Here is a 16,717-nt window from a genome sequence, read left to right on the forward strand (position 1 = left end):
CACCAACCAGTCACCTACCTGTTTTCTGGTGTTGTATTTTCACTGCCGCCTCCTGTCCTGGAACCTTTTCCACCTAGGTTAGGCTCCTGAAATAAAATAAATTGAACCTACCTTTTCAACTTCCCCTAACACCTAAAAGGTTAGAGGAGGTGGAAGGGTGGGAGACACTACACTGTAGTGTTTCGGGTTTAGCAACAGCTCCACCTATATAAGAGTTACTGGCCTCCTGCTCTCCCAACTGCACCAGCTGTGAAAGAAAAAGCCCGCGAAAGGTGAGCTTTTAAACTCACCAGTTACTGGCCTCCTGCTCTCCCGACTGCCCCAGCAGTTACTGGCCTCCTGCTCTCCCGACTGCCCCAGCTGTGGTCTCGGGCCTCGCCTCTCTCCGGTTTTTATACCGGGCTCCGACTCACTGCTCCCGACTGGTCTCGGGCCTCGCTGGTCGCCGGGTTTTCTCCCGAGCTCCTCCTCGCTGCTCCCGTTGGTCCCGACTCCGCCTCCACCCACTGCCGATGCCGCACTGGGGCCTACCTGAGCCTCTGGGGCCTCTTGTAGTCGCTCTGCCGCTCAGCTCCGCCTCCACCCGCTGCCGATGCCAGCAGGGAGACAGAGGAAAGGGAAACAAGGATAAAAGCAAAAGATAGGAAGGAGAAAAACAAAAGTGGCAGTCAGAGAAATCAACGGTTTAAATCAAACATGGCCACAGTAAATAATAATTCTAATTGGTCTAAGAGCGTTGAAAAAACAAGCCTGAAGGCTTTGTGTCTTAGTGCGAGGAGCATTCGTAATAAGGTGGATGAATTAGCTGCGCAAATAGAGGTAAACAAATATGATTTGATTGGGATTACGGAAACATGGCTCCAGGGTGGCCAAGGCTGGGAATTCAACATCCAGGGATATTCAATATTCAGGAAAGATAGGCAAAAAGGAAAGGGAGGTGAGGTAGCATTGCTGGTTAAAGAAGCGATTAACACAATTGTAAGGAAGGATATTAGCTCTGATGATGTGGAATCTCTATGGGTAGAACTGAGAAATACCAAGGGGCAGAAAACGTTAGTGGGAGTGGTATATAGACCTCCAAATAGTAATGCGGAGGTTGGGGATGGCAATAAAAGAGAAATTAGAGAAGCGTGCAATAAGGGCACAGCAGTCATCATGGGTGACTTTAATCTACATATAGATTGGGCTAACCAAATTAGTAACAATACTTGGAGGAGGAATTCCTGGAGTGTTTACGGGATGGTTTCCTGGGCCAATATGTCGAGGAACCAACTAGAGATCAGGCCATCTTAGACTGGGTATTATGTAATGAGAAAGGATTAATTAGCAATCTTGTTGTACGAGGCCCCTTGGGTTGGAGCGATCATAATATGATACAATTCTTCATTAAGATGGAGAATGAAATTGTTGACTCAGAGACTTGGGACCTGAATTTAAATAAAGGAAACTATGATGGTATGAGGCGAGAGTTGCGTAGGATTGATTGGGGAATGTTACTCAAAGGGTTCACGGTGGATAGGCAATGGCAAACATTCAAAGAACGCATGGATGAACTACAGAATTTGTTCATCCCAGTTTGGCATAAAAATAAAACAAAAAAGGTGACTCAATCGTGGCTAACAAGGGAAATTAGGGATAGCATAAGATCCAAGGAGAGGACATATAAATTGGCCAGAAAAAGCAGTAAACCTGAGGATTGGGAGCAGTTTAGGATTCAACAAAGGAGGACAAAGGGATTAATTAAGAAGGGGAAAATAGAGTATGACAGTAAGCTTTCAGGGAACATAAAAACTGACTGTAAAAGCTTTCATAGATATGTGAAGAGAAAAAGATTGGTGAAGTCAAGCGTAGGTCCCTTGCAGTCAGAATCAGGGGAATTTATAATGGGGAACAAAGAAATGGCAGACCAATTAAATACATTTTGGTTCTGTCTTCACAAAGGAGGACACAAATAACCTCCCAGAGATGTCAGGGAACATAGGGTCTGATGAAAGGGAGGAACTGAAAGAAGTCAGTATTTGTAGTGAAATGGTGTTAGGGAAATTGATGGGATTGAAGGCCGATAAATCCCCAGGGCCTGATAATCTACATCCTAGGGTACTTAAGGAAGTGGCCCTAGAAATAGTAGAGGCATTGCTGATCATCTTCCAACAGTCGATGGAATCTGGAACAGTACCCATGGATTGGAGGGTAGCTAATGTTACCCCACTATTCAAAAAAGGTGGTAGAGAGAAAATGGGGAATTACAGACCGGTAAGCCTGACTTCGGTAGTGGGGAAAATGCTAGAGTCCATTATAAAAGATGTAATAGCAGAGCACTTGGAAAACTGTGACAGGATCGGACAAAGTCAACATGGATTTACAAAAGGTAAATCGTGCTTGACTAATCTACTGGAATCTTTTGAGGATGTAACTGGTAAAATAGATAAGGGAGAACGAGTGGATGTGGTGTATTTGGACTTTCAGAAGGATTTCGATTAGGTCTCGCATAAGAGATTAGCGTGCAAAGTTAATGCACATGGGATTGGCGGCAAGGTATTGACTTGGATAGAGAACTGGTTGGCAGACAGAAAGCAAAGAGTTGGAATAAACGGGTCTTTTTCCGAGTGGCAGGCAGTGACTAGTGGGGTACCGCAGGGATTGGTGCTAGGACCCCAGCTATTCACAATATATATTAATGATCTAGACAAGGGAACTAGATGTAATATCTCCAAGTTTGCAGACGACACAAAGCTGGGTGGGCATGTGTGCTGTGAGGAGGATGCCGAGAAACTCCAGGATGATTTGGACAGGTTGGGTGATTGGGCAGAAGCATGGCAGATGCAATATAACGTGGAAAAATGCGAGGTTATCCACTTTGGTGGCAAAAACAGGAAGGCAGATTATTATCTGAATGGCAATAGATTGGGAGAAGGGGAAGTGCAACGAGACCTGGGTGTCCTTGTGCACCAGTCGCTGAAGGTAAGCATGCAGGTGCAGCAGGCAGTTAAGAAGGCAAATGGTATGTTGGCCTTCGTAGCAAGCGGGTTTGAGTACAGGAACAAGGATGTCTTGCTGCAGTTGTACAGGGCCTTGGTGAGACAACACCTTGAGTATTGTGTGCAGTTTTGGTCGCCTTATCTGAGGAAGGATGTTCTTGCCATGGAAGGAGTTCAGCGAAGATTCACCAGACTGATACCTGGGACGGCAGGAATGATGTATGAGGAGAGATTGGGTCGATTGGGCTTATACTCGCTGGAGTTTAGAAGAATGAGAGGGAATCTCATTGAAACTTATAAAATTCTTACAGGACTGGACAGACTAGATGCAGGATTGATGTTCCCGATGGTCGGGAAGTCCAGAAGCAGGGGTCACAGTCTAAGGATAAGGGGTAAGGATTTAGGACTGAGATGAGGAGGAATTTCTTCATCCAGAGTGGTGAACCTGTGGAATTCTCTACCACAGAAGGCAGTAGAGGCCAATTCATTAAATATATTCAAGAAGGAGTTGGATATATTTCTTAAGGCTAAAGGGATCAAGGGATATGGGGAGAAGGCAGCGACAGGGTACTGAGTTTGGATGATCAGCCATGATTGCATTGAATGGCGGAGCAGGCTCGAGGGGCCGAATGGCCGACTCATGCTCCTATCTTCTATGTTTCAATACTGTCATGGACAGACACATCTGCGACAGGTAGATTGGTGAGGACGAGGTAAAGTAGGTAAGGGCCGTTTCAGTACTGGTAGGGGTGGAAACCTGCTGGAGGGATTCAAAGATGGAATTGCGAGAAAAGATGGCATGGATTTTGTGAGGTGACTTTGGGGAGGAAAGGGAGGTTGGAGATTGGGCGGTAGTTTGCAAAGACAGAGGGGTCAATGGTTGTTTTTTTTGAAGAGGGTTATGACGGCACATTTGAAGGAGAGGGGGACAGTATCTGAGGAGAACGGTTAATCATATCAGCTAACTTGGGAGCCAGGAAGGGAAGTTGGGTGGTCAGCATGGTGAGAATAGGGTCGAAGGAGCAGGTGGTGGGTCTCATGGACAAGATGAGCTGGGAGAGGGAATGAGGGGAGATCGGAGAGCAACTAGAGAAAGATGAGAGTTCAGGGCTAGGGCAGGGGGGTGTGGTGATTATTCTTTATGTTTAGTAAGAAGTATTGTGATTGGTTGTTTGTTTCCTGCCTTGGGATATATGCTGTAATCTCATTGGTAGTTGATGTCATGTGATTTGTGGTGGCCATCTTAAATTCAGTTCTTTCCAGCCTTTAGTTGGGACTGGGTGTTGAAAGATGTGCTACAGGATTTTTAAGTTAATAAAGCCTAGATTAGAAAGGCAAATCTATTCTTTATTTCAATTTATTAACTTTATGTCAGAATGGAGCGATATCTTCAACCAGAACGATTCAATGCTGACCCTAATTCTGCAGGAGTGGATGATAAATGGAAACATTGGTATTGTACATTTAAAAACTTTTTGGGCGTGTTGGATCAAGAGTCTCTAAATAAGCTGAATATGCTGATCAACTACATTGCTCCAGATGTGTATAAGTATATTTTGGACTGTAAAACTTACGAAGTGGCTATTTCTACATTGGAAAAGATTTTTGTTAAACCAAAGAATGAGGTATTTGCGCGTCACCTTCTATCTGCCCGTAGGCAGCAGGTGGGAGAATCTTTGGATACTTATTTACAAGCACTTCGGTGCCTTAGTGTTAACTGTAATTATAAGGCCGTGACAGCTGAAGAATATAAGGAAGAATCGGTACGGGATGCTTTTATTAATGGATTACTGTCTAGATCAATTCGTCAGCGGTTGTTAGAAAATAAGACTTTGGATCTTAAGAGTGCCTTTGAGCAAGCTTCTACATTGGATGTGGCTCAGAGAAGTTCGGATTCTTATGCTCTTTTTAACCGGCCTGTGACTGTGGTTTCGGCAGTTCCGGATGAAAAGGAATTATGTGGACTTAATAGGAGTGGTTTACTAGATTCTGAAACAGTTTCTACTTCAGCGGCTGTTGCCTCTAGGATTCAGAAGTGTTATTTTTGTGGGAACGTCTGGCACCCTCGTCTAAAGTGTCCTGCTCGGGAGGCTGTGTGTAGTAAATGCGGCAAGAGAGGTCATTACGCACGTGTGTGTAAATCATCAGGTTCAATTACCTCCTCTGTGACTATTCAGCCTTTAGATAGGGCGTTTATTGCTTCAATTTCTGCTGCATTTGCTCATGGCCTAAACAAAGCTATAGTTACGGCCCAAGTTAATGGGTTGGAAGTGAAGGCCCTTATAGATACGGGCAGTACCGAGAGTTTTATAAGTCTTCAGTTTGCAAAGGAGAAGCATTTGAAAATTTTGCCTGTTTCCTATCAGGTGTGTATGGCTCAGACGACTCTCACTTCACAAGTAGCTGGTTGTTGCCTTGTGAAATTGATTCTTCTAGGTAATACGTATACTGATATACGCCTATCTGTTTTGCCTAATCTCTGTGCAGATATTTTGATTGGTCATGATGTGCTTCAGTTACACGAGTCTCTCAGTCTTTCATTTGGAGGGACTAAGCCACCTTTATCTATTTGTGGATTAACCTCTTTATCCATTTCTCCATTATCACTTTTTTCCAATTTGATGCCGGATTGTAAGCCAATTGCTACCAAGTCAAGAAGGTATAGCAGTCAGGATAGAGAATTTATTAATTCTGAAGTTCAACGTCTCTTATTGGAAGGAATCATTGAACCTAGTTGTTCGCCTTGGCGGGCACAGGTAGTTGTCACGACTAACGAGAGACATAAGAAACGAATGGTGATAGACTATTCCCAAACTATTAATAGGTATACTCAATTAGATGCGTACCCTTTGCCTAAGATTGATGAGCTTATCAATAAAGTATCTCGGTATAAGGTTTTTAGCACTATTGACCTAAAGAGTGCTTATCATCAGATTCCTATTGTTAAGAAGGATCAACCATATACGGCCTTTGAGGCTGGTGGAAAGCTGTATCAGTTTTGCCGAATACCATTTGGTGTTACTAATGGTGTTGCTTGTTTTCAACGGGCAATGGATGCTTTTATAAGTGATAACTCTCTCTCTGACACCTTTTCATACTTAGATGACATCACGGTGTGTGGCAAATCAAGGGTGGAGCATGATTCTAATTTAGAAAGATTCCTTCAAGCTGCGGAAAAAGTTGGTTTAACTTTCAATAAAGAGAAGTGTACCTTTTCGACCACTGAGGTAAATCTACTGGGGTACATTATCTCGGGAAACAAGATTAAACCAGACCCAGAACGTCTGCGACCATTGATTGATTTACCTTGTCCTACTAATTCTAAGGCTTTGCAACGAGTTGTTGGACTGTTTTCTTACTATTCTAATTGGATTGCAAATTTTTCACAGAAGATCCGGCCTCTTATTCAGGTTATGACATATCCTCTATCATGGGAGGCCAGGATGTGTTTTGATAATTTTAAAAAGGATATCCTTGGAGCAGTTGTGCATTCTATTGATGAGCAGGTTCTTTTGTGATTGAGACGGACGCTTCTGATTTTGCAATTGGGGCTGCTCTGAACCAAAATGGAAGACCTGTGGCCTTTTTCTCACGTACCTTGAACAATAGTGAAAAAAGGCATTCTTCAATAGAGAAAGAGGCGTATGCAATAGTAGAAGCACTGCGTAAATGGAGACATTATTTATCGGGGCGACATTTTACATTGGTAACTGATCAAAAGTCTGTGTCCTTTATGTTTGATGTCAAACATTTTGGAAAGATTAAGAATGATAAAATAATGAGGTGGAGGATTGAGTTGGCATGTTACCATTTTGATATAGTTTATCGTCCGGGGAAGGATAATGTTGCTGCTGATGCGCTGTCGAGGGCTTATTGTTCTGTGATTCACGGAGATACGCTTATTAATCTTCACAATGCCTTATGCCATCCTGGGGTTACGAGGATGATACACTTCGTACGCAGTAAGAATTTGCCCTTTTCAGTTGAAGACATCAAGCAGATGACTTCATCATGTTCTATCTGTGCTCGGTGTAAACCGAATTTCTTTAAGCCTCAACGAGCTCATCTTATAAAGGCTACTTCTCCTTTTGAACGTTTGAGCGTTGATTTTAAGGGGCCTCTTCCTTCAACTACTCAAAACCGATATATATTTACTGTTGTGGATGAGTTTTCAAGGTTCCCTTTTGCTTTTCCTTGCGCAGATGTATCAGCTGCTAGTTATCAAATGTCTGACTCAACTTTTTGTCATCTTTGAGATGCCTGCGTATATCCATTCGGATCAGGGAAGTTCTTTTATGCCTTCCCAGTTGAAGGAATACCTTCAGAGTCGGGGAATTTCTACTAGCAGAACTACCCCGTATAATCCCCAGGGTAATGGACAGTGCGAACGATACAATGGGGTGATCTGGAAGGCAGTTATGTTGGCTTTGACATCCCAGAACCTTAAGAATACACAGTGGGAAATGGTACTGCCTGATGCCCTGCATTCCATTAGATCATTGCTTTCAACGGCTACTAATGTGACCCCCCATGAAAGGCTCTTTAACTATCCGCGGAGATCTACTACGGGATATTTGGTACCTTGGCTTACTATGCAGGGACCTGTGCTGCTTCGACGCCATGTTAGATTGTCAAAATATGATCCTTTAGTGGAGGAGGTGGAGCTGTTGGAGGCAAATTCCCAATATGCTCATATTCGATTCCAAGATGGGAAAGAAAGTACCGTTTCAATTAAAGACTTGGCTCCTTGTGGTGGCCAGCCCTCTTCTGAGGATATTAACAATAGTCATGATTCAGATAATGTGGATGCTGTTACAGATACTACGAATATTTCCAATCCGACTGCAGATAATTATACTTCTATTAGTCAGCCCTCGATGGATGTTTATGACCATCCCAGTTTACCTCCTGATGGGATTTCTAATCCGGAAACCGTTGAAAATTGGGATATGGATAGCCTTCCTGCAGAAGATACTTCTGTGTCTCCTGGTGTGGGAGGGCAAGGAATTTCACCAAGGTTGAGAAGGTCGACACGAACAAGATATCCGGTCGACCGATTGAAAATGGACTTTTAAATTGATAGTAATGTTTTAAAATTGTTGAAATATTATATTACATTGTTTTAGTTGAGAGATACTTAATACTTATGTGCAATGTTACTATTTGTTGTTGCTCACTTAGTATTGTGTCATGTTGAATAGTTTTATTTTGTCTGTGCATAGTTTTAGTTGTAAATAATTAATTATAAATTGTAAAGGTTATTTAGGTTGGAGTATATTTTAAAAGGAGGGGTGAATGTGGTGATTATTCTTTATGTTTAGTAAGAAGTATTGTGATTGGTTGTTTGTTTCCTGCCTTGGGATATATGCTGTAATCTCATTGGTAGTTGATGTCATGTGATTTGTGGTGGCCATCTTAAATTCAGTTCTTTCCAGCCTTTAATTGGGACTGGGTGTTGAAAGATGTGCTGCAGGATTTTTAAGTTAATAAAGCCTAGATTCGAAAGGCAAATCTATTCTTTATTTCAGGGGGAACCTTAGTTGTGAGCAGTTAGAATCTCTCTCAGCTTTCAGCAAGTAGAGCATTTACCTTGTCTAACTGTTAAAACACACAAGCTAATTCACTGATTTCAAAATTAAACTGGTTCCTTTTTAAAAAATTGAACATTAGTTTAAAATACTCAGCTTAATGCACTTTCTGAAGTTTAAAGAACACAAAGCAAAAGCTGCAGTCCTTCTTTCCTCACTCCTTTTCACCACACGTCCTCTATGTTTAAACTTTATTTCAAGATAAACTTTACCTGAAATTAGTCCTCTTGTTTTCTTCAATATCCCACCAGCTCTGATGCATCCTGGGGAGTTAGATACACTGCATATGCTCAGACTGCACAATCCAAACTCCGCTCACAGCAGTGCCCCCACTGGTAGCAGGGTGTACTTACAGTGTGATGTGTTTACATGGACAATTCCCATGATAAATGTGAACAGTCATTAATAACGAAAGTATAAAATAAGAACAGAATGGATGACTTTAACACAGAGCTCGTAATTACAGCTGTCCCAGTATACCTTGCTTCAACTGAACACCAGGTGTAACTATGGGAGGTACACACTCCGCACCACATTAACTGCCCACAGTTACTTCGGGCAAATAACACCATTTCCATCACCGCTATTGTCCATTACAAAGTCATCGCTCATCATGTTAACCGCCAGGGACTTCGGGCAGACACAGGTTCAGAGAGCAGTTCACACCTGGTTAAGGTGCAGTTACCTGTGATAAGGAATCACCGCTAACTGGCCAATACTTAAGGCTAAAGGGATCAAGGGATATGGGGAGAAAGCAGGGACAGGGTACTGAATTTGGATGATCAGCCATGATCGCATTAAATGGCGGAGCAGGCTCGAGGGGCCGAATGGCCTACTCCTATCTTCTATGTAATACTGAAGGCGTTTCAGAAATTGTCAACACGGTGATTGACATTCACTTGGCTTGTGTCTCCCTCGAGTTTACAAGATTTAGGGGTGATTTGATCGAGTTGTTTAAAAGGATTTGATGGGTAAAAACAGAGAAACTATTTCCTCTGGTGGGGGTAGTCCAGAACAAGGGGACAGAACCTTAAAATTAGAGCCAGGCGGTTCAGGGGTGATGTCAGGAAGCTCTTCTTCACACAAAGGGCAGTGGAAACCTGGAACTCAAGCTCAAACATAAAAGGGAACCCAAAAATCTTCTATCGGGTAGTAAGAGGTGGGGTGGGGCTTATTAGGGACAAAGGTGATATATGCTTAGAGGCGCAGGGCAAGGCTAGAATACTCAATGAGTACTTTGTATTGGTGTTTACTAAGGAGGTGGATGCTGACAAAATATCGGTAGAAGTGGAAAAGGTAGAAGCAATGGAAGGGGTGAAAATTGATAAGACAGGATATATTAGAAAGGCTGGGTATGCTTAGGGTGGATAAGTCGCCTGGTTCAGATGGCTTGCATCCCAGATTGCTAAGGGAATTGGGGGAGGAGATAGCGGAAGGGCTTGCCATAATTTTCCAATCTTCCCTAGATGCGGGGGAGGTGCCTGAGGATTGGAAAGTGGCAAATGTGACACCATTGTTCAAGGGTGTAAGGACAATCCTAGTAACTACAGGCCGGTCAGTTTAACATCAGTGGTGGGTAAAGTTTTAGAAACAATAATCAAGGAAAAAATTAACGGGCACTTGGAGAGGTTTAAGCTAATTAAGGAGAGCCAACACGGGTTTGTAAAAGGAAGATTGTGTTTGACTAATCTAATTGAATTTTTTGATGATGTAACAGGGAGGATCGATGAAGGGAATGCAATGGGTGTTGTCTACATGGATTTTAGGAAGGTGTTTGACAAAGTACCACATAGAAGGCTGGTTAACAAAATTGAGGCTCATGGAATAGGTGGGTCAGTGGCAGCTTGGATAAGGAATTGGCTTAAGGACAGAAAACAGCGAGTTGTGGTAAATGGCTGTTTTTCAGACTGGAGGATGGTAGACAGTGGTGTTTCCCAAGGGTCAGTGCTGGGCCACTGCTTTTTTTTTGGATTGAAATAACCTGGATATTGGAATACAAAGTAGAATTTCTAAATTTGCCGATGACACCAAACTTGGGGGTGTGGCAAACAGTGAGGATGATACCAATCGACTGCAACAGGACATAGAAAGGCTAGCAGAATGGGCAGACAAGTGGCAGATGGAATTTAATACAGAGAAGTGTGAGGTGATGCATTTTGGCAGAAGGAACAGGGAGAGGCAATATACACTTAATGGCACAGTTTTAAAGAGTGTGCAGGGACAGAGGGACCTGGGAGTTAATGTGCATAGGTCCCTGAAGGTGGCGGAACATATTGAGAGAGTGGTTAACAAAGCATTTGGGATCTTGGGCTTCATAAATAGAGGTATTGAGTACAAAAGTAGAGAAGTTATGCTGAACATTTATAAAGCGCTGGTTAGGCCACAACTGGAGTATTGGGTCCAGTTCTGGTCACCACACTTTAGGAAGGATGTGAAGGCCCTTGAGAGGGTGCAGAGGAGATTTACCAGAATGGTTCCGGGGATGGGGGATCTTAGCTACAAGGACAGGTTGGAGAAGCTGGATTTGTTTTCATTAGAGCAAAGGAGGTTGAGGGGTGATTTGATAGAGGTGTACAAGATTATGACTGGTTTGGATAGGCTAGACGGGGAAAGGCTGTCCCCACTAGTTGATGGTACAAGGACTAGGGGACACAGATTTAAGGTTTTGGGCAAGAGGTACAGGGGGGACGTGAGGAACAACTTTTTTACGCAGCGAGTGGTGAGGACCTGGAACTCGCTGCCGACGGAAGTGGTGGAAACGGAGACACTCAATGTTTACAAGGGGAGACTGGATAGGCATGTGAGGGAAATAAACTTGCAGGGCTACGGGGATAGAGCGGGGGAATGGGACTGACTGGATTGCTCTACAGAGAGCCGGCACGGACTCGATGGGCCGAATGGCCTCCTTCTGTCCCTATGTAGTTGAATAATACTGCTGAGAGGCTATCCATTGGTGACAGTTCCCCACAGGACCTCACACAAAGCAACAAGTTTCACAAACAATTGAATATTGTGCAAAATCTTATCTTCATGTTCAGCTTTATTGGAATGATGATTCCTCTGTAGACTTGTACAGGGATATAAACAAACATATAAGCACGGTGGCATAGTGGTTAGCACTGTTGCCTCACAGCGCCAGGGACCCGGGTTCGAATCCGGCCTCAGGCGACTGTCTGTGTGGAGTTTGCACATTCTCCCCGTGTTTGCGTGGGTTTCCTCCAGGTGCTCCGGTTTCCTCCCACAGTCCAAAGATGTGCGGGTTAGGTTGATTGGCTATGATAAATTGACCCTTAGTGTTAGGGGGATTAAATACGTGGGGTTACGTGGATCGGGTGGGATATGTGTCGGTGCAGGCTCGATGGGCCGAAATGGCCTCTATCTTCACTGTGGGGTTTCTGTGATTCTGTGATATAAACTGCCCAGCGAGTACAGCGTGCAAATCACATTAGCACCAACACACCCCCTACAGGGTGGGGCCCGTACACACACACTTCACAGAAACACAACCACACTGATGCAGCGGAGAGTGCGAGTAGTGCGTGTGTGCAAAACTCAAACCGAGCACCTTAAACCTCCACTACCGGTGTACCGTGGCTGCAGTGTGTACCATCTACAAGATACACTGCAGCACCTCCCAAACCTGCAACCTTTCCCACCTAGAAGGACAAGGGCAGCAGGCGCATGGGAACACCACCACCTCCAAGTTCCCCTCCAAGTCACACACCATCCTGACTTGGAAGTATATCGCCGATCCTTCATCGTCGCTGGGTCAAAATCCTGGAACTCCCTCCCTAACAGCACTGTGGGAGTACCTTCACCACACGGACTGCAGCGGTTCAAGAAGGTGGCTCATCACCACCTTCGCGAGGGCAATTAGGGATGGGCAATAAATGCTGGCCTTGCCAGCGACGCCCACATCCAAGGAATGAATAAATTAAAACAAAACATGGCCCCTCAGTGTCAGTGTATCGGGGTAGCACATTGGTGTTGCGAATGAAGACTCTGGTGCTCGAGGAGGTATAGGCCGCACTGCGCAGCACCAGAGAGTGTCAGTGAAGCATTGCATCACATCGCTAGAATGAGATTATCCTAGGGTTTTGGTTAAGATTGAATCCATATGGATAGAGTTAAGGAATAGGAAGGGAAATGGTGCAATTCCCATTGCTTTACATACCAGCGAAGACTGGAGATGAGATTGCAATGCAGAAGTGCAGAGACTTCAGAGGGAACAGGGCAATAATACTAATTTGAACTAATTAGTTGTCACCGTGCCTCAGTGGTGTCAGAAGGTGTGGAGCGTAAACACCAACATGAGCCCGTTGGGCCGAATGGGCTGTGAATACTTTCATACTTTGTAAAGGGCACAGGAAACAAAAGCTACAATAGTTATGCAATCGCTACAATTGTTGTCACCTACATAGACCAGCCGGATTAATCACAAATAAAACCTCAATACGTATAAACTTTACCTGAATAAAGCTTTGGCTCATAATTTTCCAGAAACTGCTACAAGCTGTGGAAAAATATTCCAGCAGCGCAACTGGTACAGGTGCACCCAGGGAAATCGGTCTGCACCGCCCGCGCTCGGACTGCCTGCCCGCGCTCAGACCGCACCGCCCGCGCTCAGACTGCCCGCGCTCAGACTGCACCGCCCGCGCTCAGACTGCACCGCCCGCGCTCAGACTGCCCGCGCTCGGACCGCACCGCCCGCGCTCAGACTGCCTGCGCTCAGACCGCACCGCCCGCGCTCGGACCGCACCGCCCGCGCTCGGACCGCACCGCCCGCGCTCAGACTGCACCGCCCGCGCTCAGACTGCCTGCGCTCAGACCGCACCGCCCGCGCTCGGACCGCACCGCCCGCGCTCGGACCGCACCGCCCGCGCTCGGACCGCACCGCCCGCGCTCAGACTGCCCGCGCTCAGACTGCACCGCCCGCGCTCGGACTGCCCGCCCGCGCTCGGACTGCCCGCCCGCGCTCGGACTGCCCGCCCGCGCTCGGACTGCCCGCGCTCAGACCGCGCCCAGACTGCCCGCACTCAGACCGCGCCGCCCGCGCTCAGACTGCGCAACCTGCATTGAACTGACAGAATGGACAAACAGATCAATCCAAGCTCAGAGGAAAGACCGAGCTCGTCCAGTAAAAACTTTAATGAAAGCATTAAAAGACAATTCAATGGAAACATTTCATCATATAGTTGTGAAATATCTAAATATTTGAATTTAAAATTTTTGTTTAAAAACCTTATTTGGGATGTTAGAAATTTCACACACTGAGGGAAAAAATGATGGACGAATTTGTTTCAGAAAGCATCGAATAGTTTGGGCGGAACAGATAGTATAGCACGAGGTGTGACAGGGAGCCGTGACAAGAATGAACATAACATTATTACACATTCTTATTAGAGTGAATATTACTGACATCATAGAGAAACATTGGGCAAGTGTGTAAACTTCCGAATCCGCAGAGATATTCATAACGCACTTTCAATGGAAGGAGCAGCTACATGAGAATTTTAATATATCTGACAAGACAAGACATAGAATCATAGAAATTTACCGCACAGGAGGCGGCCATTCGGCCCATCGTGTCCGTGCCGGCCGACAAAGAGCGATCCAGCCTAATCCCACTTTCCAGCTCTTGGTCCGTAGCCTTGCAGGTTACAGCATTTCAAGTGCATATCCAAGAATTTTTAAAATGTGATGGGGTTTCTGCCTCTACCACCCTTTCAGGCAGTGTGTTCCAGACCCCCACCACCCTCTGGGTGAAAAAAGATCTCCTTAACTCCGCTCTAATCCTTCTACCAATTACTTAAAATCTATACCCCCTGGTTATTGACCTCTCTGTACATATATAACGCACCGTGTGTTACTGGGTATAACACTCCTGTGTATATTATATAATAACACGCCGTGCGTTACTGGTATAACGCCCCTGTATTATATTATATAACGCACCGTGTGTTACTGGGTATAATGCTCCTCCATATATTATATAATAACACACCATGCGTTACTGGTATAACGCTCCTGTATATATTATAAATAACACACCGTGTGTTACTGGGTATAACACTCCTGTGTATATTATATAATAACACGCCGTGCGTTACTGGGTATAATGCTCCTGTATTATATTATATAACACACCGTGCGTTACCGGGTATAATGCTCCGTATATATTATATAATAACAGCCGTGCGTTACTGGGTATAACGCTCCGTATATATTATATAATATAACACCGCGCGTTACTGGGTATAACGCTCCAGTATATATTATATAATAACACGCCGTGCGTTACTGGGTATAACGCTCCTGTGTATATTATATAATAACACGCCGTGCGTTACTGGGTATAACGCTCCAGGGTGGGTGGAACAGGATATTTTACTGGGATTCAATCAGGGCTCCAACCAAATCGCAGCTCTGATTTTACACAACTCGTAGTATGTTTTACAAATCACAAAACGCGCTGACTCGCACTGCACATCGCCTGGGGCCTCTCCTTTATTCACACGCACCGCACAGAAATGCCACCCTCTAATCCTGGCGCCTCAAAGCGCTGGGGCAGGGCCCACTTGGTGCCATCGGAATGAAGCAAGCGGATGTTTAAGCCCTTCTTTCGAAGGTGGATTCCACTCCAGTCACCCTCGCTCTCTCTCTTGCACCCCCCGATCTCGGGGATCACCCAGTGCAGTCAGAGTCTGTGTGCGGGGACATCGCTGAGAGACGGGGGGTGGGAGGGGGACTGAAGTCTCAGCCCCTTTCCATAGTCGCCCATTTTATATCGAGAACCCCGTGACTCCTCAAAGCCTTTCGCCGATGCTGCTGGCAGGTTGCGAACATTGGCGTTTCAGTCAGTCAGTCCCCATCTCCGGGGCCTCGTCATAACTGTGCACCCCCTCTGGGCGAGAGCGGACTCAACGGCTCCACGCGGTCGACGGACGCCGGTTTGCCTGCTGCCGATCCAGCCCTGGGTAGAATCTCCACCCATTCCATGCTCGCTGAGCTCTTGCTGCTCCCAGCATCCTCTGGGCTCGGGCCTACACCGTCTCCATGGTGACAGGACGCAGCTGCAAGGAGAGATTTCAGATTTTAGTTGAGCCGGTTAACACCCGCCACCTCCCCGGGGACAGCAGGGACCATCTCCTCCTGCGCTGACCCAGGTCCTGCACTGAGTGTGGGGGGGAGGTCGAGCAGTGGGCCTAGGCCCCAATCTCACCCTGGCACCCAAGAGCCTGATGGCACAAGACTACTGCCAGGCACAGGGAGCGGAGCCGTGGCACTCCGTGACTTGTGGAATCTAATACTGAATCAGTGACAGGGACTCAACAAAATTAATGTAAGTAAAATAACAGTAATGAAGAAAACAATGGCACCAAGAGTGACAAATCCCCAGGACCAGATGGTTTCCATCCCAGGGTTTTGAAGGAAGTGGGTGAGCACATTGCAGATGCCCAAACTATAATCTTCCAAAGTTCTCTCGATTCAGGAACCGTTCCTTTAGATTGGAATATTGCGCATGTCACTCCGCTGTTTAAAAATGGTGAGAGAGGGAAACCAGGGAATTATAGACCAGGTTAGCCTAACATCTGTTGTCGGGAAATTACTAGAATCTACAATTAAGGATAGGGTGACTTATATTTTCAAATATTTTCAGCTGATCAGAGAGAGCCAGCATGGATTGTGAAAGGTAGGTCATGCCTGACAAATCTGATTGAATTTTTTGAAGAGGTGACTAAAGTAGTGGACAAAGGAATGTCTATGGATGTTATTTATATGGACTTCCGGAAGGCATTTGATAAAAGTCCACGGAATTGAGGGCAAATTATTGACCTGGTTTGGAAATTGGCTGAGCGGCAGGAGACAGGCAGTGGGGATAATGGGCAGGTGCTCAAATTGGCAGGAGGTGACTAGTGGTGTCCCGCAGGGATCTGTGTTGCGGCCTCAACTATTCACAGTATTTATTAATGACTTAGATAATGGGATAGACAGTCATACAGGTAGACTACCCTTGATCCGAACTTCTGAAAACCGAAACCCTCTAAAAACCGAAGGTTTTTTCGGTCAGCGTAAGTCGTGCGCACGACATGACCAGAGTGGCGCACGACCCCCCGCGGACCCCGACCCCCGCCGACCTCCCCGCGGACC

The 16,717-nt window shown here is 45.5% G+C and overlaps 1 protein-coding gene across 1 annotated transcript in view; it reads right to left on the bottom strand.

Annotated features, from left to right (window-relative positions):
* Positions 1-13,667: 13,667 nt before the first annotated feature.
* The window catches only part of LOC147108989 (G patch domain-containing protein 2-like), a 70,103-nt gene continuing 67,053 nt past the window's right edge, over positions 13,668-16,717 (bottom strand). Inside the window, exon 4 of the mRNA XM_086002534.1 lies at positions 13,668-15,639. Coding sequence (XP_085858660.1) covers positions 15,452-15,639 — 188 coding nt within the window. The 3' untranslated portion in view covers positions 13,668-15,451. The remainder of the gene's footprint in view (positions 15,640-16,717) is intronic.

This window comes from Somniosus microcephalus, chromosome 12 (genome assembly GCF_052327205.1).
Source record: "Somniosus microcephalus isolate GS21.2 chromosome 12, FLI_Smic_1.0, whole genome shotgun sequence".
NCBI lineage: Eukaryota > Metazoa > Chordata > Chondrichthyes > Squaliformes > Somniosidae > Somniosus > Somniosus microcephalus.